The 25,279-nt window shown below is 54.5% G+C and overlaps 1 protein-coding gene across 1 annotated transcript; it reads left to right on the forward strand.

Annotated features, from left to right (window-relative positions):
* The first annotated feature begins 1,280 nt into the window (after window positions 1-1,280).
* On the forward strand, window positions 1,281-24,492 carry TRMT44 (tRNA methyltransferase 44 homolog). The gene is made up of 11 exons (XM_059923656.1): window positions 1,281-1,937; window positions 3,625-3,739; window positions 6,287-6,506; window positions 8,473-8,541; window positions 9,337-9,444; window positions 10,709-10,780; window positions 14,212-14,318; window positions 15,618-15,801; window positions 17,689-18,094; window positions 19,301-19,417; window positions 23,771-24,492. The coding sequence occupies exons 1-11, from the start codon at window positions 1,301-1,303 to the stop codon at window positions 23,998-24,000; spliced, it is 2,265 nt and encodes a 754-aa protein (XP_059779639.1). The 5' UTR covers window positions 1,281-1,300; the 3' UTR covers window positions 24,001-24,492.
* Window positions 24,493-25,279: the final 787 nt, after the last annotated feature.

Here is a 25,279-nt window from a genome sequence, read left to right on the forward strand (position 1 = left end):
TGATTAGAGTTATGTGGCCACAAGCCCAGGAACACTTACAATTGCTGGCGACCACCAGAAGTTGAGAGGCAAGAAATAGATTCCCCCTCCAAGCTTTCAGATCTGTGAGAGAATAAATTTCCATTGTTTTAAACCACCCAGTTTGTGGTAATTTTTTATGGCAGCCCTGGGAAAGCAATACAGACGGCATGAAAATCAACTCCGTGGTCAAAGACTATGAGGTTTAGTATTCATTTATCTTTTACGTAATTCAACAGACATTTGGTTTTTGCTCTTCTCTCTGAGAAATCACATGATCTGAGTTAGTTTTCACTCCTTGATTCTGACAGAGACCCTTTAGGGAAAATCCCAACTGAGGGACTATAATGTACAAAAAGAATGAAGAATCTTTGAGGTTTTCGGGATATCACTAGGTTCTGCAGACTGTGCAGGTGATGTTGGCCTAAACCCACAGTACCCGCCCTTCTCTGCTCCTCCTGGGAACACGCAGGTGACAGCTGACGTTCACCTGTCCTAATAAACACCCCAGGGCAGTGGTCAGACGCAGGAACGCACCAGCTGCAACTCTCCCACACGAGAAAGCACGCCAGAGTAAACATGGAGACGCGCGAGCTTTCATAAGAGCACAACCCTGAACATTCACAAACGTAGGCTCCATGACTTTGATCGGTAACAATACGGAGACAATCAGATGTCAGATGCAGGATTGACCTTTATGATTCCATAAATACACCATCTCCAGAATTCTCCAAAACTCAGCTCTGGTCATGTTACTATCCGGCACCGACACCCTTGGATGTTTCCCCAGAGAATAAAGCAAAGGTTAAATTCCTCAGCCCCCAGAGTGAAGTAAGTCAGAAAGAGAAAAACAAATATCGTATATTAACGCATATATGTGGAACCTAGAAAAATGGTACAGATGAACCGGTTTGCAGGGCAGAAATTGAGACACATGTAGAGAACAAAGGTATGGACGCCAAGGCAGTAAAGCGGCAGGGCGTGGGGCTGGTGGTGTGATGAATTGGGAGATTGGGATTGACATGTATACACTAATATGTATAAAATGGATAACTAATAACAACCTGCTGTATAAAAAAAAATAAAATTAAAAAAAAAAAAATTCCTCAGCCCTGAACTCCCCAGTCGAATGATGCCAATGAATCCAAAGCAGGAAAGGCAGTGAGTCCGTCTTCTTCCCTTTCACTTCCGGCCCCAGCGTCCCGCCCCCATGACGCAAACACGCCGCGCCGTAACGTGCGTCATCCCGGCGCGCCGCCGAGGTTCTCGGCAGAGACAGAACATGGCGGAGCTGGGAAGGGTTGCTGTGCGCGACCCGGATTCGTTGCTCCCTGGGGGCTTCTGGGCGGCGGTGGCCGTGTGGGTGGAGAGGCCGCAGGTGGCCAACAAGCGGCTGTGTGGCGCTCGCCTAGAGGCCCGGCGGAGCGTCTCCTTGCCCCGGGCCGAGCATGCCGGCCCCCGGCCGAGCTCAGGCCCCGAGCGGGAGGAGCAGGCCCCGGCGGAATGCGGGCCCAAGGAGGGGCCGGGACACGGCCAGCGTTTCCCCGAGGGGGGGCCCGGCCCTCGGCCGAGCGCAGGCCCCGAGCAAGGCCCCCAGGAGTCCCAGGGCCGGCGCCAGCAAGGGGAGGACCAGCGGGAAGCAGCCAAAGCCACTCTGCTCTCTGGGGCCCCTGGGCAGCCCGGCAAGGCTGGAGCCGGGGAGGGCGACTTCCCCGCCTCGGACCTGGATTCTCTCTGGGACGATTTCTCCCGAAGCCTCGCCAGCGGCAATCGAGAGATGCTAGCCTTCTTCACCCGCTCCTGGGCGGAATCGCAGCTAGAGGCTCAGCACGAGCTCGACGTGATTCTCAGAACCGTCATCCCGAAAACGAACACGCATTGCCCGCTCAGTGCTCCGAGGAGAGAAATTGTCGTGCAGGGTAAGAGTGTTTCTGATAGTGGCAGGTGCCAAAGATACATAGAGCCGGACACTAGTGAAAGTGGCAAGGATAGGTTTTAATTGGTAATGCGCACTATCACAGTAGGGAGAAGAGTCCAGCGTGAACTGAACTCCACTGCGATTTGTGCAGAGGTGACTGGGCTTTCTACAGGGAGAATGAAGGAAGAGGATGGGGCGGTAGAGTCAGGGAGGTGAAAAATTAACCAGAAGCAGGAAAGGTGGGGGATCGGTCCCTGTGACACCTATCTAGTTTGCTAACTGGTGCCTGTGGATGTTAGGTGCTCCCCTCCCACAGAGGTGGTCACAGGGGCTCTTGTTCAGGTGTGGGCTGGAACAGTCTATTCTTCTCTCACCCTTGAGTTTTTTCAGGTGGGCACTTTAAGGGGGCCTAGAGTCGTGCTAGGGATGTGGCCTTGAGCTGTTGGGAACTGTGACAGTGTTTGTTCAGGTCTTCATAGGCCAAGGTTGAACCCTAATTGACACAGGCCTCAGAGGAGCCTGCCTAGAGTTTGGTCCCGAGGAGAATCTTTCGCAGAGGATGCAGTTAGATTAAAAACCAGCCAGTAAGTGAAAAGGCACTAAAGGCACCTAGTCTGCCAGTTTCCTTGCCATGTCCTAGGGAGGTTGTAGATTTTTCATTGTTTTTGGAGGGGGCACGTAGAAATGTGAATCCTTAGTACAGAGGGTGGGGTTGTGGATTGGGGTGGTGTCTGGAAGGCTTGGGGAAGACGGCGAAGGAGCGCTGGACCATGAGTGGTAAAGAGGAATTTACTAGGTAAAGGGATAAGGGAAAAGGCCAGCTCCTGGGGCAGCTCGTAGAGGCCTCCCTCCATCTCAGAGCCGCACCCGTGCCGAATTTGTCTCATGCTCAGAGCCTCGTTGGCTTCCCCTGCTGCTGCATCTTTTCTGCCTCTAGCTGGAGACGGTTCTCAGCTGTTCAGGGCTCACGTGGCTAGGCTGAGCCCACCTGCGTAATCCAGGATACCCTCTCTCTCTTCCAAGGTCCGTAACCCTCGTCACATCTGTAGAGTCCCTTTTTGCCATGAAACAACTCCGTGTGGTCACAGGTTCTGGGTGTCAGGGTACGGGTGTCTCTGGAGGTTGTTCTGTCCACCACAAGCAGCGATGCTGAATTACTGGTGGGTGTGTACCCCCTCCCCGCCCCCCAATGCTGTGGGCCTCTGTGCCCCTGTAAGACTCTGGGCAGGTGTCCCCTCCTCCAGGAGGCCCTCTCTGACCCTGCTGCCCAGACTAGTTTAGGAGCCCTTCCAGCTTTGATCACCTTTTACACTTCACCTCTCCCGGCCTGAGGGGATGAGCGCATCTGCCCACGAGGCCTTCAGACGTGGATGTCTGCGTACTCCCATGGGCTTCACGGAAGAGCGGGGCCGGCTAAGCCTGTCCTCTTCCTCTTGGTGAGCATCGCTCCTCCACAGGGGGCGCCCTTTCAGGACTACGCTCAGCTCTTTGAACACGGCTGCTTCGTGTGGCGCGGTGCAGGCTCGGGGATGCGGCCGTGGCCAGGACATTCGCTGATGTAAATCGAGTGGGGAAAAGCCCTGGGGGTTGAAGGCACGGTGGATTCAGTACTATTTTTTTGAGACCACTTTTGATGAGACTCTGAACTAAGCAGTTTTAATTGATCATCTCTATCTTTTTTCCCCCAGATGTCCTCAATGGAACTGTAATTTTTTTACCTTTGGAAGAAGACAATGAAGGGAATTTAAAGGTCAAGACGAGCAACGTGTATCAAATTCAGCTCAGTCATAGCGAAGGAGAATGGTAAGGACTGGAAAACTTATTCCTTTCTCTCAACGATTGATGCCTTAAATCGATGATTTTTTAAAATTAATTAATTAATTAATTTTGGGGGGCTGCATCGGGTCTTCGTTGCTGTGCGCGGGCTTTCTCTAGTTGCGGCGAGCGGGGGCTACTCTTTGTTGCGGTGCACGGGCTTCTCATCGCGGTGGCTTCTCTTGTTGCGGAGCATGGGCTCTAGGCGCACGGGCTTCAGTAGTTGTGGCACACGGGCTCTAGAGCACAGGCTCACTAGTTGTGGCTCTACGGCACGTGGAATCTTCTGGACCAAGGCTCGAACCCGTGTCCCCTGCATTGGCAGGCGGATTCTTAACCACTGCACCACCAGGGAAGCCCCAGTCAGAGATTTCCTTAGGCGGCTGTAAGATTCCGGTCACCAGGGAGCAGCAGGGACTCTGTCTCAGGCGGTTCAGGTTTGTGGGAATGTGTTTTCTAGTTGGTGTTTCCTTGACGCGTCCTTGTCCCTGTTGGCACCTGGGTGGTCATAGCCTGGCTGGAGGGCCCGTACATTCCGTGTGGCCTTGATGGTTCGTAGCACCTGGTTCTAGCACCGAATTCAAATAAACACAGTCCCTTCGTTATTTTGTTATTTCCTACACCTTGGTAATGGGTGGTAAGTGGAACCTTCTTTTTTGTTGTCCACTGAGGCTCACGTGGTCTTAGACGTAGTGGGTATTCTGTGATGTTTATTATAAAAGCAGCAGTTTCATCCGTTCCCTTAATTCCGTGTGGTGTTTGGGCCTGTCTGGAAAGTGTGAAATTTGATTTACTTCCATTTGGTATTTTTTAAATGAAAAAGTCAGAGGAAGGTTAAATCACTCGCTATTCTTCTGCTGATGTTTTCCTGAGAGCCACGTGGGTCTATTCTTTCAAGACAACCTTGGGGATGAGCTTTGCATATGGTTTCATAGAGAGCTAAGGGGTACATTGGGAGGAGCTTGGTTTTGGAGTCACGTAGACCTGGGTTTCCCCACCAGCATTGAGCTTGGGTACGTTGCCTCTGTGGCCCTCAGTCTTCTCACCTCTGAAACGGGTTTAATCATTTTTGAGCCCCCCAGGAGGGGGCTGGGCTGGGCTTACCAGGGACCTGTTGCAGGCTTACACGCTGGGTGGAATACTCAGGGTCTGCTGGGGCGAAGCCTCTTGCCAGTTGTTAAATGCTCCCCGAGGGGCCTTGCCCCGAGGCCCTTTCCTCTCCCCTGGAGAGTGAGGGCAGACCCTGTGGGAAAGCTGGTGTGCCCGTGTGGGTCACCCAGGGGGCGCCGATGCCGGAGCTGCGGGGTGCGCGCTGGAGGCTGCTGTCCCCTCGCCTGGTTGGGGAAGCCCGGCCCGAGTCCGGCCGCGGCAGGCGCTCAGTGTGGCTGATGCGGTGGAATCCCAGCCCCTGTTCTCCATGAGCTTCTGAGTGCCCGGCTGGCTACTCCCCACCTTTCCCGGCTGACATCTCCTGTCCCCGGGGACACCTGGGAAAGAGCGTGGGGCCCAGGAAGAGCAGAGGAAAGGCCCGAGGCCATCAGCCCCAGCAGGATAGCTTCCGAGGGGAAGGGACGGGAAAGGTGAGCATCTTGGGGCGTGTCTCTCAGTGGACACTCGGCACCTGTTACTTACGGGAGTGAGCTGTGTCCCTTTGATGTGCCTGGTGGCAAAAGCCTGACAGTCCTAACTCTCAGCAGACGGGCCACCCCTTGCCCTTGCCCCTGCCCCACGCCTGCCCCCAGCCCCGCCCCCAGCCCCGCCCCCTCACCCAGCCGCCTGTGCTTCTGCTCCTTCTTAGGGGCCCCCATTGAGCGCCACCTCCTTCTCTGTGCGCCAGCGAACTTGATGCTTCTCCCCTTCATCGCACTGCCTGGGTCGCAGCCTCGGTGGATGTGTTGTCGTGACCTGGGCCCGCGGGTTGCGCGTTTACTCAGCGCCCAGACAGCGAGCGCCCGCTGTGATCAGGCACTGCTGGGGCCCGGGTCGAGCAGCGAACAGAACAGACAGGGCCGCGGCCTCTGCGCTCTGGTGGCAGAGGACACACGGTGACCTAGAAGGCCTGTGAGCCACAGGGACTGTGTATGTGTCCTCAGCTTGGTGACCGAGCACTCAGCTTTCTGGATGCGAGATACTCAGTGGACCAGCGTTCTACATCTGGGTAGCACATGTGAAACGTATAAAACCTAGAGAAGTTAAAGAAATCCATAGATGTTTTAGAATCTAGCTAATCAGTGCATGAAGTGGGAGGGTGAGAGGAACTTCGTCGTTTGCCATCCTTCTGATGGGCTTCGTAAGTTGTGTAAATGCATTTTAACAACGTTTGCAAGAGAGGAGGAATTCTTGCTGCTTTTTAAATGTGTTTTTCTCTGTAGGATGAAAATTCTGTAACTAGTTCCAGATTGTCTTGTGTTTGGGGTACAATATTTTGTCATCATAGCTGTCTTAATTTCTCTGTTCTTTTGGCAAAGAAATGTGTAGTTTAAAAATAAGAATTGAAACCAGCTCTGCTTATTCATATTTCTCTTATTTTCAAAGGTTCATATCTGTTTTAATTTTCTGTCCAGAAAGATGGCATTCAGATGGCATTGTGTATCCCAAACCCACCTGGCTTGGAGAAGAGTTGCTGGCCAAACTGGCCAGGTGGTGTGTGGGGAGCAGGCAGAGTGGGTTCAAAAGCACCCTGTCCCTCATTTCCATCATGAAGTACAGCAAGGCTTACCAGGCGCTTAAAGAGAAGTATAAAGACATGGTCAAGGTAATTCTGGGGAAAGACGTCTGTGACCTCCCCCACCCCCATTTAAACGAGGTGATATACCAAGCTACTGCAGGTAACGTTGTTTCGCCTGTGTGCTACAGATGCAGACATTAAGTCAAAACATACCCACCTGAAGTCCCACATTGCAGCCTGTACTTTGACATAGTTAGGGATGCAGACCATAAAAACATTGGCAGTTACGCTGTGGAAAAGGATTTGGTTTTTTTTGTTTTGTTCTGTTTTGGCACGTTACTATTTTTTTTCAAGAGAACAAAAGGAAAATAACTTAATTTAAAATAATTGAATATTTAAATACTAAATTACCATAATTCTTTAGTACAAACATAAAGGTATTTGAAGAAAATACATGAAAAATTAAAGTACAAAAGCATATACTTCTAAAAAGGAGACAAATCTTGTAAAATGTCCTTAACTTTAAGATGTAAAAAGAAGGTAACAATAAACATCTGTGTATTCACACCCAGCTTAAGAAATAAAGTATCACAAGCATATCTCCATTTATTGTGCTTTGCAAATATTGTATTTTTTACGAATTGAAGGTTTGTAACGGCCCTGCACGGAATAGGTCTGTTGGCACCATTTTCCAACAGCGTTTGCTCACTTCGTATATCTGTGTCACATTTTGGTAATTTGCACAATATTTCAAACTTTTTCATTATTATATTTGTCATGGTGACCTGTGATCAGTGACCTTTGATGTTACTACTATAACTCACTGAAGACTCAGATGATGGTTGGCATTTTTTAGCAATCAAGTATTTTATTTTTTGGCTGCGCTAGGCGGCTTACGGGATCTTAAGTCCCCAGCCAGGGGCTAAACCCACGCTCTCTGCTGTGAAAGTGCTGAGTCTTAACCATTGGACTGCCAGGGAATTCCCAGCAATAAAGTATTTTTTAATTAAGGTACGTCCGTTGTTTTTTTAGACGCAGTGCTATTGCACACTTAATGGACTACTCTATAGTGTAAATGGAACTTTTATATGCACTGAAAAGCCAAAAAATCTGTGTGACTCGCCTTACTGCAATATTTACTTTGTTGGGGTGTCTGGAACTGAACTCGCAGTATCTCCAAGGCGCCTGTGCTAACGGAGTTGAACTTGCTTTGTCCTCTTCCTGTTCGTATCTCCCCCCCTTCTCCTAGAAGTAACCGCAGTTCATCGTTGCTGTGTGTTTTTGTATCAGTCCCCTCCTGCTGTGTAGCAAAGCATCCCCCAGAGTCTCAGGTGTGAAACAGTAACCACCCGTTCCTGCTGGAGCTGGCTGACCTCGGCTGGGTTCCCCTTCTCTCCCAGGTCCTGGCCTAGTGGTCCTTCATTATCGTACTGTTTAGTACCTTTAAGAAGGGACTTCTTTATTCTTCCAGCTTTTAAAATTGTCCTTGGTGAGATGGTTCGTCCAAACTGTCTAATCCACTAGACTGGAAACAGAAATCTGAACGTTTAACATTGGCCATTGGTTTTTTTCTTATCTCCCAAACTCCTGTTCTGCACGTTACTGATTTTAATAATGAGGCCTCACGCTTGCACAGCCAGTGTTTTCTAGTTTCATAGTACCTGATGGTCATCCTGCATGGTAATTAAGTCAAAGTCTTTATCCCTGCTTTACAGATAGGGAGACGGGGACAAAACAGCTGAGTGACACTCCTGACAAGTGACAGCAACTCACTGACAGACCAGAGGGTGGAGCACTGACCTCCTGACCCCTGCGCCTTTTCGTCCTCTACCTCCCCGCCCCGCCCCTCATTTCCTTGTTTGTCATACTTGTCTAGAGAAGTGATGAGGGTAGTATAGCTCAGCGTTTCCCTCTGATGCCCAGTGGCCCCACCTAAATGTCTTACAGACAATGTGTTTATTCCACAGTCTTGCTTCAGACTCCATTGGTCTCAATGTGTCCTGTTACATACAGATGCGGTGAAAATTTACATATGCCCTTGAAAATGTTGTAGGTGTGGCCTGAAGTAACTGACCCTGAGAAGTTCGTGTATGAAGACGTGGCCCTTGCTGCCTACCTGCTGGTAAGACTGTTTGTGGGCTGAGTTCAGGTGGAAGGGCGGGAGGTTGCTACGGGTAGCTCAGGGCTTTTATAGTTCTGTTTGCCAAGGTTGGTTACACAAGTGATTTTTTTTTTAACTTTGCATGGTGCTTTTGCATGAATGTAGAACAAGTCTGAATTGCGAAATGTAACCTCAGGAACTGAACTGAAGCAGTGCTTTCCTAATTAGTAGTCAGCGTGGAACACGGAGATGCTGGCTGCGTGTGGGGGCTGCCGTCAGGGCCCGTCTGAGAAGCACCTGCCTACCCGTCCTCGCATGCGGTCTTTCTAGTTGTAGACCTTCTCGGCTGCCTTGCTGACCGCCTGGATCTGGGCAAGCCTTTAGCTTCATAGTCTTGATTTTCACATCTATGAGATGTTTAGAGGAGATACCTTCCAATTTCCTTTCACCCGTAATTCTCTTAGTCTTCGAATAACGTTGCTTCTCAAAGCACACAAAGCTTGAAGAGTTGAGAGAACGCCTGAAGGAGCTAACAGTAACCTGTACAGCCCTTGCCCAGAGACGACCACGTGAACGTGGACTCTGGGTGGCAGAAGACGGCTTCGATGCCTGCGCGGCGTCTGGCCGGGGCCGCGGGCGAATCCCGCCTCCCCCTGCTCACCCGGGCATCACCTGCGCGGAGGCCCAGGGCCTCGGAGGAGGCCACTCCTCCTGTGTGCGAGAGGATCTGTCGTTCCACGTGGGGTTGTGTCTGAATTACTCTGGCGTAGAGTGAATCACAAACTGATTTTGGGTTTTTTTTTTCTGTTTCCTTAGATTCTATGGGAAGAAGAGAGAGCTGAGCGGGGAGAGCCAACCAGGCAGTCCTTTGTCGACCTCGGCTGTGGGAACGGCCTCCTGGTCCACATCCTGAGCAGCGAGGGGGTAAAGCATGCCCGGGGCCGTTTCTCGTACCTTTGCTAGAGCGTCTTCAAGCCCAGCGCGAGGTCTTTCTCTGCTGGTCCGGTCTGGACTCAGAGGCGGCCTGGCTGTCGGCGTAGTGGCCAGTTGTGAACTGTGGAGCAGGCAGCTTGTAAACAGGACCAGAGACAGCTTGTAAACAGGACCAGAGACAGTGGTCTCGTTAGACTGGAAGAGGGCTCTCAGACACTCGGCCTGTGGAACCACACACTTTCAACAGCTCTGATGTTTTTGTTGTCAGTATTTTCTTGGGAAAACCCACCATTTCAAGGCACAGGGAGGGGAATATAGAGGATAAGGTGGGTTCTGCCCTAGAGAAGTTTAGATTCTAGCTCAGAGGACAGTCAGGCACCCGTATATTGTATTGATACACATACATATGTAAAACTGTGATAGTCAGTCTTGCACCCATTTTCTGGATTGTGAAGCAGAGGCATTGAGAGCTGAGAACAGCCCCGGCCCTGGGAGCAGTTCAGGACTCGCAAGCGTCAGCTTTTCCCCGGCGTCTCGCAGCGTCCGGCGAGGCCAGTGACCTGGGTACAGCAGCGCCGTCACCTGGCCCAGTGAGCTTTGTGCTCGAGAGTGACAGTGGGGATTGAAGCCCAATGGTGGTGACCCGAAGGCTGGTTTTCTTGTGACCATAGCGTCTTGCCTTATGGACAGACACATTTGTCCTCACCTGTGGGACTTTGGAATGGGACTGTTAGACGGGGCTTTCTGAGGTGCTTTGTAAAGGAGTGAGGCTGTAGTTGTGCCCCTGTGAACAGGTTGTCTGTGGGGTGTTAGCGCACCTGGTGGTGACTAGGAGCCAGTGGGTGGAGACATGGGGGTGGGGCCCCGGGAGAGCGGCGTGTGGTCAGGGTGCGCTGGGTGAGAATAACCCTGAGGACGAGGCTCGTCTGGGGGCTGGAAGAGAAGGTGAGCCCGAGAGCTGAACTTGACCAGCTCAGAGGAGCCGGCGCCCTTTCCGGGCAGGCGTATTTCCCGGGGCTGCGTGTGGCCGTGGAGGTATTCCCACGCCTTGGCTCTGTTCCCCCTTCGCAAAGCCTCGGCAGCACAGGTTCCGTCTGTGCCCCGCGGGACGCGAGTGTCTGTTCTCAGCAGCCAAGGAGCTGAGGGTCTCCTGCACTTCACGCAGTGGGTGATACCTGCAGAGTTTGATTTGTTCTTGCTAATTTATTATGGTGTACTGGCCTTAACCTTTGATTCCTGAAATTCCTCGTTTCAGCATCCAGGCAGAGGGATTGATGTCCGAAGACGAAAAGTTTGGGACATGTACGGACCAGAGACGCACTTAGAGGTACTTCCTCTGTCCCTTCCCTTGACCTCAGCGCGGTTGTTTTAAGGGGTGTCTCTGTGTACAGGCCCGTCAGAGATGCTCATAACCACAGCAGTCCACATTCGTCTCAGTGCTCTGAGACGGTAAAAGCGGATGAAGCTTTAGACCTCCACAGCCTTCCGGTTAAACCGAAGGAGGGATGCCGGAGCCGGAGGCATGTCTCCTTCCCCGGGTCTGCCTCAGGCCCTTTGCATCTCCTGTGGGTGCCCGAGGGGGCTCTCGGACGCCTTGGGGGCAGAGGCGGAGGACGACCCCTCCTCTGCATCTCCTCTGGTGCTTGGGACAGGCCACACGTTCAGACCTCCACTAGGCAGTGGGTGCCCACCCTGCCAGGACCGGGCCGGGGCGGGCACCGTGGGCGGTCCCGCTCTGTGAGCAGCGTGGCCAAGAGTGGCCTCCAGCAAGACAGCGAGCTGGCGAGGAGTCGGGGGAGGGGAGCGCAGTGGAGAGGCCGGACCGGGCCGCACACGTGCAGCCGTCCAGCGGAGACGGACAGCACGCCTGGCCTCAGTCGTGACCGCGGGGCTACAGGGAGCCCCGTCCGCCCTGTCGTGGTCCAGGGCAGCTCCGAGCCATCAGAGAGCGGGGTCTCCTCCGCAGCACCCCACGGCAGGTCTGGGCTCTAGCGATTCCCGGCGTTGGTCTCTAAGAGCCCAGGCCTCCAAGCCGGCAGGGGAGCGCGGTGGTGGGGCCGCACCCTTGGCTCCGGGGCGCCGTGGGGCCTCTGCTGTCCAGCTGCCTGCATCGCCTCTAGACCCCGTTCCCGCGCGAAGACGCGCGGGGGTGACCGGGACGCCATGTCTCATCTGCTCGAGGGCAGGATGCTGGCCGGAGAAATGAAAAGGGCATTTGCTTTTCATTGTGGGGAATGTCAGGAATATACCAAAGTGGAGAGAAGCGCGTGCCAAACCCCAGAAACTCATCGGCCCGCCTCAGCGATTCTTTTGTCTCATTCCTCTCCGTCCCCAACCACAGCATCTGCCCAGCCGTGGTTTCGAAGCAGATCTCGGGTATATCATTTCATCTATGAAAAGAAAACGAAAGTTTCAAGACTTACTTGGATATTTTCTCTTTGCCTTTCTATTAAAGTCGAGAATATTATTGCAAAATATAAAAAGATTGGAGGAAGGGAGGTTTGTTGCAGCTGCCCGACAGCTTTTTATTTGCTCAGTTTCTCGTTATATTTTTATACTTTGCTTTATGCTACAAGGGTTTACATTTGCTTGTATGTTCATACATTACAATAAATTAGAACATTTAAAAAAAAAATCTCAGGTTTGAGGAATGGTGGTAAACCAGATGAAGGACTAGGGGAGGCTCTGCAGCTACATGTACAGACCACGTGTCCTTACGCAGGTAATAAAATTGGGCTCTGAATTTCGATGAGGCTGATGATCAAAGCTAAGGGAATAACGTGGTTGATTCCAAAATCCCCTGTGTCCCAGGTGAAAAAGCAAAATAATTTCTTTGGGTAAAAAGTTCACACAGCAGTTGAATAGGCTCTGTTTAAATCATGACCCCAAAGAAGAGCTGGCTGGCACAATGTGCCCCTTGGAGAACAGATAGAAGATTCTAGTTCTTTATTCGAGGTTCCCTGTGGAGTGGGGGAAACCCCACCCCATCACTCCGTCAAGGCCTGCTAGTAGGAGTGCTGTGTCTCACCTCTTGTGGATTTTTTTCTCGTTACGCCTGGACCTCTGGTCGCGGAGCTGGAAGAGTCCCGCGTGTTCCGATGTTAAACGTGAGGGTGGAGGCTGGCCACGCTTCGAGGACACCTCTGCTCTAGAAGAACGTGGCCAGGAGCGAGCCTGCCTTTGTTGGCAAGGGCTTGGGGCTGTGTGTTTCCTAGTAAATGGCTGATTTCCACGAATAGGCACAGTCTGGGCATTCGAAGGCCAAGCATGGGGTACAACTTTCCTTTATTTCAAAAACCTCATTTGATTGTAAGCAAGAGACAGTTAAGAAAAACACATGCTTTTGATAACAGCATTGTGATGAGCACAAAGTGTCCTAATTTTGTTTGTGAAGCTCTGTAGGAAATAGGAATATTGCAATTTGCCATATTCAAAATCCCAAAACTTTTTCTAAGACAGGTAGAGCTTTGTTGTCTAGCATGTTGTTGGAAAGAAAACTGTAAATGTGATTATGATAATTACTAAGCGTAATTTGTTTTTGTAAACATAGACCATTTAAAGAGGCAGGCAAATTTAAATGTAGACTGGGTGGGAAGAAAGAATAAATAGTATCAAAAGTTTGTTTTGCCTACTTTTGAATTACGTATAGACCATTTTCAGTATTTCACTGAAATACTGTTTTCAGCATTTTAACATATGTGAAAATAGCACATATGCTTATTCAAGAACCAAAAAGATGAATTTAAATTCAATTTTTATATCTATCAGCTTTGCAAAACACTCCCGTGACCTTGAAAGGTGAGTGTTAACATCACGTCTTCCCCATTTGTTCTGACCGAGAACTAACACGTCTGCTTACTTGCCTTGGGGGTTCATTCTTCAATTCTAAAATTAGAGGATTTTGAGTGGTTATATAGTCTCTTTTGTCTCTCTTTCCAGTTTTTTTTTTTTTTAACCCTTTTTTTTACATTGAAGTATAGTGAATTTGCAGTGTTGTGTTAGTTTCGGCTGTAGTCTCCAGTTCTCACTGACAGCTTCACCATTGAGACTGTTGACTTTGGTAATTAATGACGGCCTGCTGATTAGCAGAAAGGATAAGGTGTTCACTTAAAGTTCTTAAATCCTCAAAGCAAGCTGTTCCCAGCTTAACTACAGAAACTATCACAGTGGTGAACATGCCTGTTCAGTGGGTAAAAACTTGCTGTCTGAGAGTTCACAAAAGATAATAGCGTAATAGCAAAGGCTGGCGCACACTTCTGTAAATTCTTCCTATATTTTCTCTTTTCACAGATGCGCTCATTCTGTGGGTTGTGTAAGTGCGTCAGGTTCTATGTCAAGTCAGCATCAGACCTCCCGGCTTTGCGCTCACCCCTCTGCAGGCCGTTTCTTGCTCCTCCTCCTGCCAAAAGTAAAACGGTTCACATGTCCCCTGTCTCCTTTAGCTGCTCTTATATTTATGTGAAAAGGCTATTTTTAATATCAAAAGGAGATGAGCACCCAGAAGTGTTGGCTCATCCGGCGCAGCAATGATGCTAAAAGTTGTCAGTAGCCGTGCCCTCGGGCAGGCCGGGCCGGGCACACACTTCTTCACTCCTGGCCCAGCTTCCGCCTTTTGCAGATGAAGACCTGCAGCCCAGAGGGTCTGAGACCGGGCCGGGAACAGCTGCGGTTCTGCAGGGGTGGCTGCGTTTGTTGTTGCCCTCTGTGCTCTGATTTTATTTACTAGACGTTTAGTCTTGTTCTGTGTCTTCCTTTTAGGAAAGTGCAATCACACCAAATGATAAGACCCTCTTCCCGGACGTCGATTGGTTAATCGGAAACCATTCTGATGAACTGACGCCATGGATACCTGTGATTGCGGCCAGGTGAGTAGGTGGAGGTGTTAGCACAGTGGTGTCCGGGGATGTTTTGTTGCCTGAACCTCGCTGTCCACAACCGTAGCCACTGGCTGCTTGTGGCTATCGCGTACTTGAAACGTGGCTGGTCCAGATTGATGAGATGATAATCTGTTGGATATATTGGGTTAAATTTAAAATAAATTCCACCTGTTTTATTTTGCTATTGAAGATACGGATACTAGAAAATATAAAATTATGTATGTGGTTCACACGTCCACATTATATTTTCGTTGTGATTACTTCCACAGTGTTTATATCCAGTGTTGAAAGATGTGTTTTTCCTAATAACAATAGGGTTTGTCTTTCAGTGTAAAGACCCTCTGCTGAAATGTTTGTCTCTTCAATTTTGGGCTCTCTGCCTCAGTCAGACTTCTTTAAGATGCACGTTACCTTGCTGCCCTTTCATATTTCATTGCCGAGTCTCTTTTATCCAAGGTTCTTTTGGACTATTCTATTTATTTATTTTTTTAATGCCCTCCCCCCCCCCCCTTTTCTTTTAGGTACAGTTGATTTACAATATTATGTAGTTTCAGGCGTACAACGTAGTGATTAAAAATTTTTTTGGTCATACTGTATTTGTAGTTATCATAAAATATTTCCTGTGTTCCCTGTGCTGTACAACATATTCTTGTAGCTTATTTATGTTATACATAGTAGTTTGTACCTCTTAATCCTCTACTCCTGCCTCACCGCTCCCCGCTTCCCTCTCCCCACTGGTGACCACTAATTCATTCTCTATATCTGTGAGTCTGTTTCTTTTTGGTTATTTTCATTCGTTTTATTTTTTAGATTCAGCATACAAGTGATAATGCACAGTATTTGTCTTTCTCTGTCTGACTTCATTTCACTAAGCATAATTCCTTCCAGGGCCATTCTTTTGGACTTTTTTAGAATAATGTAGGTCAAGGAGCAAATCATAATCTTTTTTGTGCTTACCTCTGAAATTTCCTATCCAACAGCTGAAATCTCCAAGTACTTCAGAAAGTTTTAGATTACAGTTGATGATCATAATTGCAATAGAAAAAAAATATTTTTAATAAAAGTAATTAGATTCATATTTTATTGAAAGATACTATGCTACATTGTTTCTAGAAATTAAATTGGGGAAGGCTATAACGCTTCTTTTTATATAAAAAACAAAATTAGCCAGTAGCACATCGTTTGCATTTTGCCCTGACACACTATTGCCGTGTGGCTTTCTGGGGAATTTTCTTTATTGAATCTGTTTAAGACTTTGGGTTTCCGTGTCGCTGATTGTCTTTGAAGGTCTTCCTACAACTGCCGCTTCTTTGTCGTGCCCTGCTGCTTCTTTGACTTCATTGGGAAATACCAGCGGAGGCAGAGCAAGAAGACCCAGTACCGAGGGTACCTGGATTTCATCACCGAGGTGGGGTCGACCTGTGGCTTCCACGTGGAGGAGGATTGTCTTAGGATTCCTTCCACCAAGAGGGTGCGTCCTGGTCACCTGGGCTGTCCTCAGCGGGCGACACGTGGTGTTTAGATGGAAAGCTTGGGGCCGTCCTTGTCACAGAACCGTAGACGACACTGGGATGGTTGCAGGTGTGACTGTCTCAGAGGTGCCCTTGCTGATCCCAACATCCCCGTCACTGGCGGGTCCAGAGGCTTGTTCTGTGCCTGCAGTCCCCTGCTTTGCAGGCGTTCTGGCACTTCCTTCTCCAGCCCTGTGGCAGCTCTGCAGGAACCCTCAGCGGGTCTTCATCCCTTTTCCAGAAACTGTGACTGCCCCTCGGGGACCCTCCCAGAGTGGGTGTCAGCTTGGCTTCTCTGCAGGTTTCTGGCCATAGTGCTGCCTGCGGCTGAACGCTCTAACTTCTGACTTAGGGTCCCAAATGACTGGCTGAAATCGCTTCAGAAGTTCAAAATTATTTCACATTTCCTCATTAAAAGACTCATTGATTCAGATTTACTTGAAATGAATTTTTCCAGGTAGAAATTGACCCTTGCACTGCCTGTGACCCTGCCAGGTGGTCGGGGCCGACCTGCTCACCACGCAGGGGGCTTGAACTTATGAGAGAGTCAGGGGAACCGTTGAGATCGGTTTTATTAATCTCTGGTAACTTTCTTTCATGAGACTCTATGGCCGTCAGTGCTTTTTTGTGAAAAACTAAACAGAAAAACCTGTCATCCGATCTCAGCTTGATGGCTTGACAGTGGTGAAAAGGATCGAAGGTTTGAGCTTGACTCTGGGCTCTGCCACTTCCTAGCAGTGCATTCGGGGGCACAGTACAGACACTCCCTGCCCGTGTCCTCACTGCCAACGTGGGGGAGCAGCTCGCCGGCCGGTGCTGGGCCCTCACTCGGGCTCCCCTGCCTGCGCTGGGCCCTCTGTCGGCTTCAGTTACGTCACTGCTGTCGCTGCTCAGGATCGTTTTGGAACGTCCTTTAGGGCTCACCTTCAGAGCCTTCATGTCATTCTATTAAATGTCCTCTCTTCTGGCAAGTCAGCCTTCTGAGGTTGGGATGGAATTCTGCTGGAGTCTGGGTCACGTAGGTACGAAGAGCCTACAGTTTCGATGTTTGCATTTGCTATTCGTTACTGGTTGCCGGAGAGCATGGAGCATTGCTTAATCTCTCCGAACCTCAGTTTTCATATAACTGGGGGTCAGATGCAAGTGCGGGTGTCCACACACAGCAGCTGTTAACTGAGGACTGATTACGTGTCCCGCCTTCTCATTCCACGCACACAGAAGTTGTCACCTGCCCAAGATCACACATTCAGCAGGTGGCACAGCTGGAGAGCAGTGAGGGGTGGCTCTGATTGCAACCAGATTCGCCTTCATCGGGTTCGGGCCCGGAGAGGACGTCCAGAGACGCTGTACCCACTGCAGCGTCGCCGGACGGGGCCTGGCTCTCCCCAGGGCTCCTGAGGGCAGCCTTCGTCTGGACGTGCGAACAGGGAAGGGGACGGCGTGAACTGGACGTCCCCGCCATGCCAAGTGCTCTGCTAGGGGTGCACACGTGCTCTCCTCGCTCTGGCAGCGCTGCCCTTGAGAGCTCTGGAGGGTTACCGTCAGGGTCTGTGTGTGGGGCGGAAGAGGGGTGCAGTGGGGTGCGGCTGGTTGGCTCAGTAGAGGTGACCTTGGTCTGTCGTGTCTGTTAGGCTCTGTGGAAGTGTGAGGGGTGAAGCTTCCTGTGGGCTTTTGCTGATAGTATATTAAGTCATTGATTGGTATGAGTTTTTAAAATAAGGATTCCTTTCATGATGGGTGTCTAAGACATTCGTGGAATTTATTCTCCAGAACAAGAGAGTTCCCTGGAGAACGTTGAAATACGATTGGAACCTGCTAAAGTACTTCTGTGCTCTTTTCACGTGCAGGTGTGTCTCATTGGGAAATCCAGAACATACCCGCCTGCTGGAGAAGATTCTGTGGATGAGCGGAGAACCCGCTACATTAACAGCCGGCCGGGCGGCCCTGTGAGCCCACCTGGCCAGGTCCCTGCCCCTCCCCTACCCGGGGCCGCCGCCGGTGGTGCCGATGGCCCCGAGGGGCATGGAGCCCTGGACGCCGGGGCCGGGCACACACCAGAGTCCTCCGCTGAAGGGCTCTGGCTGTCTGGATTTCACCCCAGAGAAAAAGTCAAGCGCGTGAGGAACTGTGCCGCCCTCCCTCGAGATTTTCTCGACCGAGTGGTTTTGCAAGTGGCGAATTTGTTGTTGGGTGGAAAGCAGTTAAACGTGAGAAGTTCTCAGAGCAGGAGTGCGAAGGCCTGGAATCGAGGAGGTAACGACCACCCTGGGTACTGGCTGGGTTTCAGGCAGTGACTCTGTTCTCTTCTAAGAACCAACTTAAAACTGTGTGGTCATTTTTATTTTTATTTTTTTTATTTTTTAAATATTTGGCCGCACCGGATCTTAGTTGCCCACGTGCGGGATCTTCCTTGCGGTGTGCGGGATCTTATAGTTGCAGCAGGTGGGCTCTTAGTTGCGGCATGCGTGTGGATGTAGTTCCCTGACCAGGGATCAGACCTGGGCCCCCTGCACTGGGAGCGCGGAGTCTTAACCGCTGGACCACCAGGGACGTGCCTGTGTGGTCATTTTTAATTAAACGTCAAGAGGAGTCTTTGTCATTTTTGTCACGTCGTTAGGAGTGTGCAGATGGGCTGAGGGAAGGAGCTTGTTGGTGGGCTGCCGCCCGAGGGGGTGTAGGGCTTCCTGAGAGCCAGGCGCTCGCCCTCTGAGTTTTGGGGTCACTGGAGGAGATGGAGGCCCCACCCTCAGCCTGTTGGGGACGCTGCCCGCTGGCCCCGTGGGTGGGCCGGCCCAGGGAGGGGTGAGCAGTGGGTCCTCCTCCCCCCGCAGCGTGGATGGCGCTGTGCTGAGTCTCCTTCTTCATCCTCACGCCCCTCCCATCCCAGCCTCGCAGCTGCACGCTCCCCCCTTGGTCTCTGGACTTAGTGAGCCCTGCCCCAGCGTCAGGCTCGGGACCCCCAGTGTGTCTGAGCCCTGCGCGACGTCAGTGAGCGGGTCTGTCCCCAGGACCTCACTCATCCCAGGCTGGGGTCTACCCTCTGCCAGGCATGGCCGAGGGGACGCAGGGTGGGAGGTGGCGGGGTCGGGACACGCACACGTGGAAGGGTGAGAGGCGGCGGTGCGGGGCTGCACGTGCGAGCCCGCGTCATGGGGTTCTGGGCGGGGGGGAGTGGGGGTTTAATTTTCCCCTCAGACTTCCCGGCTCCTCTCGGAAGGGGTTTGAGGTGGCTGCGAGGTGGGCTTGGTGCGGGGAATTGCAGTCCCCTCCCCCGAGCAGCGGCCAGGCCGCACGGCAGGGCTGGCTTTCCGTGTCTGGGAGGCTCGGTTGTCCTCGGGGGTCAGACACGAGCGCGCGGCCCGGCATCTCAGGTGCGATGGCTCTGCCTGCGGAGTTCCAGCCAGCCGTGGACTCAGTTTAACTCAAGTTCTCGTGCGGGGGAAACCCCGTCTTCCACAGGGAGCCTGTCCTTGGCGGAAGTGGCCGGGGAGCTGGACAGAGACACGCTGCGGAGGCTGAGGCGGGAGCGCGGGGGCCTGCGGACGCTGCTGAGGAACAGCTCGCAGGTGTTCCACGGTGAGGGCTGCGCCGGGGCTGCCTCGGCTCTCGGCGCCTGAGGGCGGGTTCCACGGTTCCCAGGCAGCGAGAGGTGGCGCTCGTGCAGATTCCACCACCCTCTCCTTCCTTTCCCCCCGTTTTTTAATGAAATGAACCTTATCGGAGAGGAGTGTCAGAGCTAGAGGATAGATCCCCTCATGTGCATCTCAAGTCCCGACAGGACGTGGGTCGCACCTCTGCTTCTGTGATGCTGCCAGCCTCTGCCCGGCACCCCCGGGCCCAGCCCCGCCCTGTCCAGGACGCGCCCCCTCCTCCCACGGAGGGAAGAGCCGCTGGCAGGGCCTCCTGTCGCTGGGGGGCTTTTTCGGGTGGAGCTTCAGTACTTGGCTTTGCTTTGGCCCCTGGCTGCCTGCAAACTGGAAGCATCCTGAGCTCCCATCCAGGCCCTGGGCCTAGAGGAGGGAGGCCTCCCTGCCCCGGCCCGTGTGCCTGCACCCACCCCTACCCGCCCCCCCCCACACACACGCAGGCGCCCTGGGCTGCAGGTGGGTGGAGGGAGAACCCCCCCCACACACACACGCAGGCGCCCTGGGCTGCAGGTGGGTGGAGGGAGAAGTGCCCGGGGCCTGCGTGCTCTTCCACGCAGGCTGCAGAGCTCTGCAGAGCGGGGCGCCGCCGCTCCTGCCCTCCTGGAGTTTGCAGCCTGACAGGGAGGGGAAACGTCGCAGATGTGTACGTGGGCACCTGGGGTTCCAAGAAGTTCTGTTAAACTTCACCAGCGTACACAGAGGAGATTCTGTGTACACATCAGCCGGAGGGTCCATCAGCTGTCGTGTTTGCTTCGTAAAGCTTTTTCCCCTTTGTCTTTGTGGAAGTATTTTAAGCACAGCCCAGCTGACGTGCTAGTCACCCCTAAGTACTTCTGTGCGTGGCTTTAAGAATAGTGGGCGTCTTCTTGCATCACCCTAATGTCGTAGGTGACCTTCTCGCCCAGGGAGGCCTGGCCTCACCTCAGACAGGCATCAGGAAGGCTTTGCTTAGGAAATGACATCTGAGCTGGGACTTGGCGAAGTGAACAAGGAAAAGCACTTCAGGCAGAGGGAACAGCGTGTGTGAAGTGGCAGGGTGGGGGCTTGATGAGCGAGGGGGAGGGGGAGGTAGCGCTGGCAGGCTGCAGCCCCCCGTGGCCGTGCGGAGGATTTGGGCTTCTGTGACTGGCAGGGGCATGCTGACTCGCTGTGATGGTGGGGAGGGGCAGGCCCAACCGGACCGTGGGCTCGTGCAGGCGGGGCCGAGAGGTGGCCGGAGACCAGTGCGTCAGGCTCAGCGCCTGCGTGGATGAAGGATGGGGTGTCCGACAAGGAGGACATGCCTGCCTGACCCCACTCTGTCCGTGCTGGGGGCTGCACGCCCAGATGACGGCCTCCCTGTCCCCACTCATCCCCGGGACCTGGCGGGTGGGTGGGCGCTCCGAGCAGTGGGTCCAGCCCCTTGGGACAGGTGCCTTGGGGGTCTGTGTGGGGAGGGGTGACGGGCCCTGCTGGGCTGGGGCCTTTGCAGAGGCGGGGAGGCCACTGTGGCAGCACGGAATAGAAGTCTGTCCCGAGGGTGCTGGCCAGCACTGGGCCTGAAGGCCTTGTCCCGAGCCCCGGGATCTGGACCTATCCGCCACACCGCACCTTTGTGCTCCTACCGCCGGGGTGGTCGCCGTGTGACGGGGGCCGTGGGTGGAGGGGCTGCGCACGGAGGTGCGGAAGCACATCTGTCCACTCCTCGGCCTGTGGACCTCCTCGGGAGGTGAGCGCTGCCACCTTGTGGTCCCGCCTCCACGCGTGCACCTGAGAGCTCCGTGCGCAGCGCCGTGTGTGCACCACCCCGAGGCATACACACCTGCACCAGCCGCCCCGTGTGTGTGCCCCTGAGAGCGCGTGTGTTCACGCCCGCAGCGCCTTCGGGGGGCCTGGTGGTTTGTCCTTCTAGAGCTAACGTTGGTTTTCGTTGCCACTTGACCTCAGTCGGCTGACTGCTGCTCTGGCGGTGGCAGTGAGCCCGGCAGTGGAGCTGGCGGGTCCAGGGTTGGGGGGTGTGGCGGGCAGCCCGCTGGTGGGCGGAGAGGCAGGGGGGCGGTGGGCCTTGCGGCTGGGAGTCCCCACCCAGCTGGGCTCCACCGCATGGAGCTTTAGCGACTACAGCTCGCTGTGTGTGCCCAGGGGGCCGCTCCGCCTTCTGCTGTTGCCAGCACGTTTTCCGGTTTGGTTTCACGAAACAGTGTTCTTTTCTCCCCCGCCATAAATATGCCTGTGTGTGATGGGTCTTCCGTGCGGTTTGCATCGAGGAGCACGTTTATTTTTGGAAACACTTCTGCGTAGGCGGCTTGGGGATTGAACTCCAGTGAACATTCTACACCCAGTCATGCAAAAAGTAAGCACCAAAGCTGGGTCTGACCTCTGTAGGAGATTTTTTTTTAAACTGGCGTGGTTAGTTTTACACGAGTGAGGAGGTGAAAACAGTTTCGGGTGAGCACCTTGTGGGGCGGGCATGCGCCGGGCGGGCGCGGGAGGGCAGGCGCCGCCCTGGGCCGGGCTTGGAGCCCGCGCTCAGCCTTGAGGACACGGACGCAGCTCAGCAGAGGGGGGCCTGCCCAGCCTGGGGGCGGGGGCCTGTCAGCCAGCCTGGCCCCCCGGGACTCGCCGGCCCCTGCCCCCTGCAGGGCCACCCCTCGTCATCAGCGCCTGCTCCACAGGCCGTACAAATCCTGCCTGGGTCCCCTTCCCCCAACCCTGCAGGGATTGCTCCAGAGACGTGGTACGGCCGGTGGAGGGCCCGCTGCGAGCCAGCCCGCCCTGAGGGGAGGGGACGGGCCAGCCTCTGTGGAGGGTGAGGGTCTGCACTCGGCTTTGGTCCCAGCGAGCCCCTCGCCCTCTCGCCCGGCTTTCTCTTGAGCCCGTCCAGGCCATCAGGGGCTCCTCCTCTTTCTGGGGCACCCATGGCAGGAGTCCGGGGGAGTCCCGCCTCCCAGGCTCCTTGCACACGGCCGGGGGGCTCCGGCCACCCCGCCCCGGCTGGGGCGTGTCGTTCCCGGCTGTGCCGGGAGGGGCTGCTGTGGGAGCGCCTGTGGAAGGCCGTGGCTGCCTGCCCAGCGGCCGGGCCAGGACAGCCGAGCTCTGTGCGTCTGCCGCGTTGGAAGCAGGGCCGGCCTGGCCCTTCCGAGGTGCTTCTCGGCCGCCCCCGAGGGTGAATCCCTGCCTTGTGTCCCTCGTGCGGAGAGGCACCTCTGCAGTTCCTTCCTCTGGTTTCAGGGGACAGTTTTCGATAAACATCAGTCTGCAGAGACAGACAGTCTGGTTATTGTTGCAACACGAGGCAATTTGAAAGCGAAATTCAAGCTTGAATGCACACTTTCAAGTTTTCCTTAGAAGTTGGAGAGCCAGATTTGTTCACTAAGCTTCCTTTATTTCTGCTGAGCCTTTCCGTCTCCAGGTGGCTGTATGGCTTCCAGGAAAAGCAGGACGGGTTTGGTTGCTCTGGCCCCGTCTCACGTGGGGGTGTTGGCTTCTCGGGAGGAAACGGCCCAGCGGAAGCTCCCAGCGCAGCTTCAGCCGAGTTGGGGCGACCGGTTCAGGAGGCGTTTGGGCGGTCCCGAGCCCTCCCCCTGCACCGCCCTGGGGTCCTCCAGCGGCCCAGCTCTGCGGTCACCCCGCCCACACAGGTCCCCCCGCCGCATCTCAGCCCCCTGCTGCTCTGTGAAGGCCCCCCGCCCTGCCCCTGCCGACAGGGCTGCCGTGCCCCTACCCGCTACTTCCCGTTTACGTCTGGGGGCTCTGCCTGTCACCCCGGTGGCCCCCGCAGCCTGCCCCTCGCCTCCACCTGCCCGGACAGGGCCTCTCCGCCGCTCCCTCCTCATGATGCGGACGCGTGCCCTCGAGGGCCAGTGCCGCCACGCAGACGTCCTGCCCGCGTCGGGACCACGCTCGGGGTCGTCGTTAGCCTTGTTCCACGAGCCGGTGCCCACGAGTGGTCACGCCCGGGTCCTGTCACCACCAGGACCTCCGGCGCCAGCCCCTCGCCCTCCCCCTGGTGTGCGGCAGCTCCTCATGGCTCCCAGGCGCCACAACCCTGTCCTTGCTCCCCCCAGCCCCTCCCTCGTGCTCCCGTGTGTGTAGGGGGGACTGCAGGCCGCCAGCAGGTGGGGGGCTGGGGCCACCGCCCGGGATCCCAGCGCCTCTCCCCGTCCCGCCGCCGAGCCTGCCGGGGGCTGCGTCTCCCGTGGCCGCACCCCGGCCCTGGACAGCTGTCCCCACAGAGCCCGGCGACCTGCCCAGCTCGCGGTTCACGCCTCAGCTGTGTCTTTTCTCCTTGTTCCCACCCCAGTTCTGGACGGGCGAGTTCGCCTCCGCGACTGGCGGGAAGAGAGGCCTCGGAAGGAAAAGGAACCAGAAGTAAAACGGAGGCTGTTCTCGGAAACCTTCAAAACCCGAATCTGTTGGTTTTTCACTCATCACCCTGACGGTTGTGTTCTGCCTTCGGACCGCTGCCCGTTTGCCCACGGGCCTGGGGAGCTGCGGCCGGCCACCACCAGGAAGAAAAAGCAGCCTCTGTGAGCTGCTCCGCCTGCGTGGAGGCCTGGTGCGGGGACGCCGAGCGTGAGGGAGACTCCCAGCTCTGCCGAGCGCTGCGCTTCTGACCTGGTGGCGTTCAAGGTCGTTTTCCTTCCTCCTTCCTCCTTCCTCCAGGTTCTCACAGGGGACGTGATCACGCCCCACAGAAGCTAAAATCCCTCACCCCTCCCCCCGCCCCGTCCGAGTGCTGGGTTTGTTTTAAATGTGGTCAGCATCTTTACATCAGGAAGAGAGAGTGACAGGCTCCTGGTGTCTCGTGGCTCAGGAGGTGCAGGAAGTGCTTGAACTGGCCCTTCTCAGTGTGTAGCAGGGTGGCCGCCCCGCCAACCACTAGCCGCTCCGGGGTTGGCCTCCTTCTCCTGCCCTAGATTTTCTCCCCACAGGTACCGTTAATTCTCATTCCGGGAAAACAAAAAAATCCCCAAATCCCGATGTGCTTCTATTTAAAATTGCGTTTATAGTTTTACACCAAAAGCTGTGTCAGTGATATTGTTCTGCCCCTTGATTTTCTGTGGAACGTATCCGGTGGCCTTTTCCTTGTGGAGTGTTCCTCGTGCGGGGTTCTCCATTCATTCGTGACTGATGAGAAGGAACCCACTCCGTTCCGCTCCGTGCAGCATGACTGGGGCTGCCGCGGGGCACAGGGCCCTGCCCTCGGGAAGCCCTGGTCAGCTGGGAGTCCCCGGTGCCAGGTTGAGGTCAAGGACAGGCCAGCAGGCGCCTGGCCAGCCTCCAGGAATGGGCAGAGTTGGCCGGGTGGGGACATGGGCTGTGCCTGCCTACCACCCGCCCAGCCTCTCCCTTGCGTGAGGCCCCGCGAGGACATCCTGGAGGGCCTGAGTGGCCGCACTGACGCCACTCCGGCCGTGGTTGGCTTGGCCTGTGCAGATGGAGCCATTCTGACCAGTGAGGTGGGAGGGGACCACCGGGGCTCCCGGGGGCGGTTTCCTGGCTGTGGAGACCCCTCCTGGTGTAGGAAGTCAAGGGGGGCAGAGCGAAAGCTGGGAGGAGCCCAGGTTCCCAGAGACTCTGAGCTGTTATTCCCAGAGCCGAGGCGCCTCCATCCTTGAAGCCGCTGAGCTGAGGCTGCTGTTGCCGGCTGCCCGGCACATCCGGGCTGATGCCCTTCCGGACGAGCCCCCTGGCCTCCCTGCGTTGGGATCCGCCCCCCTTCTCCTCTTGGAAGGGAAGCATCCCTACGGGGTGAGCCCTGGGGCTGCCCCAGGCCTGCCCCACGTGCAGGGTGTGCCCCCCAGGCAGC

The sequence above is a fragment of the Balaenoptera ricei genome, chromosome 5, assembly GCF_028023285.1.
Source record: "Balaenoptera ricei isolate mBalRic1 chromosome 5, mBalRic1.hap2, whole genome shotgun sequence".
Classification (NCBI taxonomy): Eukaryota; Metazoa; Chordata; class Mammalia; order Artiodactyla; family Balaenopteridae; genus Balaenoptera; species Balaenoptera ricei.

Coding starts and splice junctions, on each gene's coding strand:
- TRMT44 (XM_059923656.1), top strand. CDS start 1,301: ATGGCGGAGCTGGGAAGGGTTGCTGTGCGCGACCCGGATTCGTTGCTC. Junction 10,781..14,211: donor GACCAGAGACGCACTTAGAG/GTACTTCCTCTG, acceptor TCTTCCTTTTAG/GAAAGTGCAATCACACCAAA. Junction 18,095..19,300: donor GAAGGCCTGGAATCGAGGAG/GTAACGACCACC, acceptor CGTCTTCCACAG/GGAGCCTGTCCTTGGCGGAA.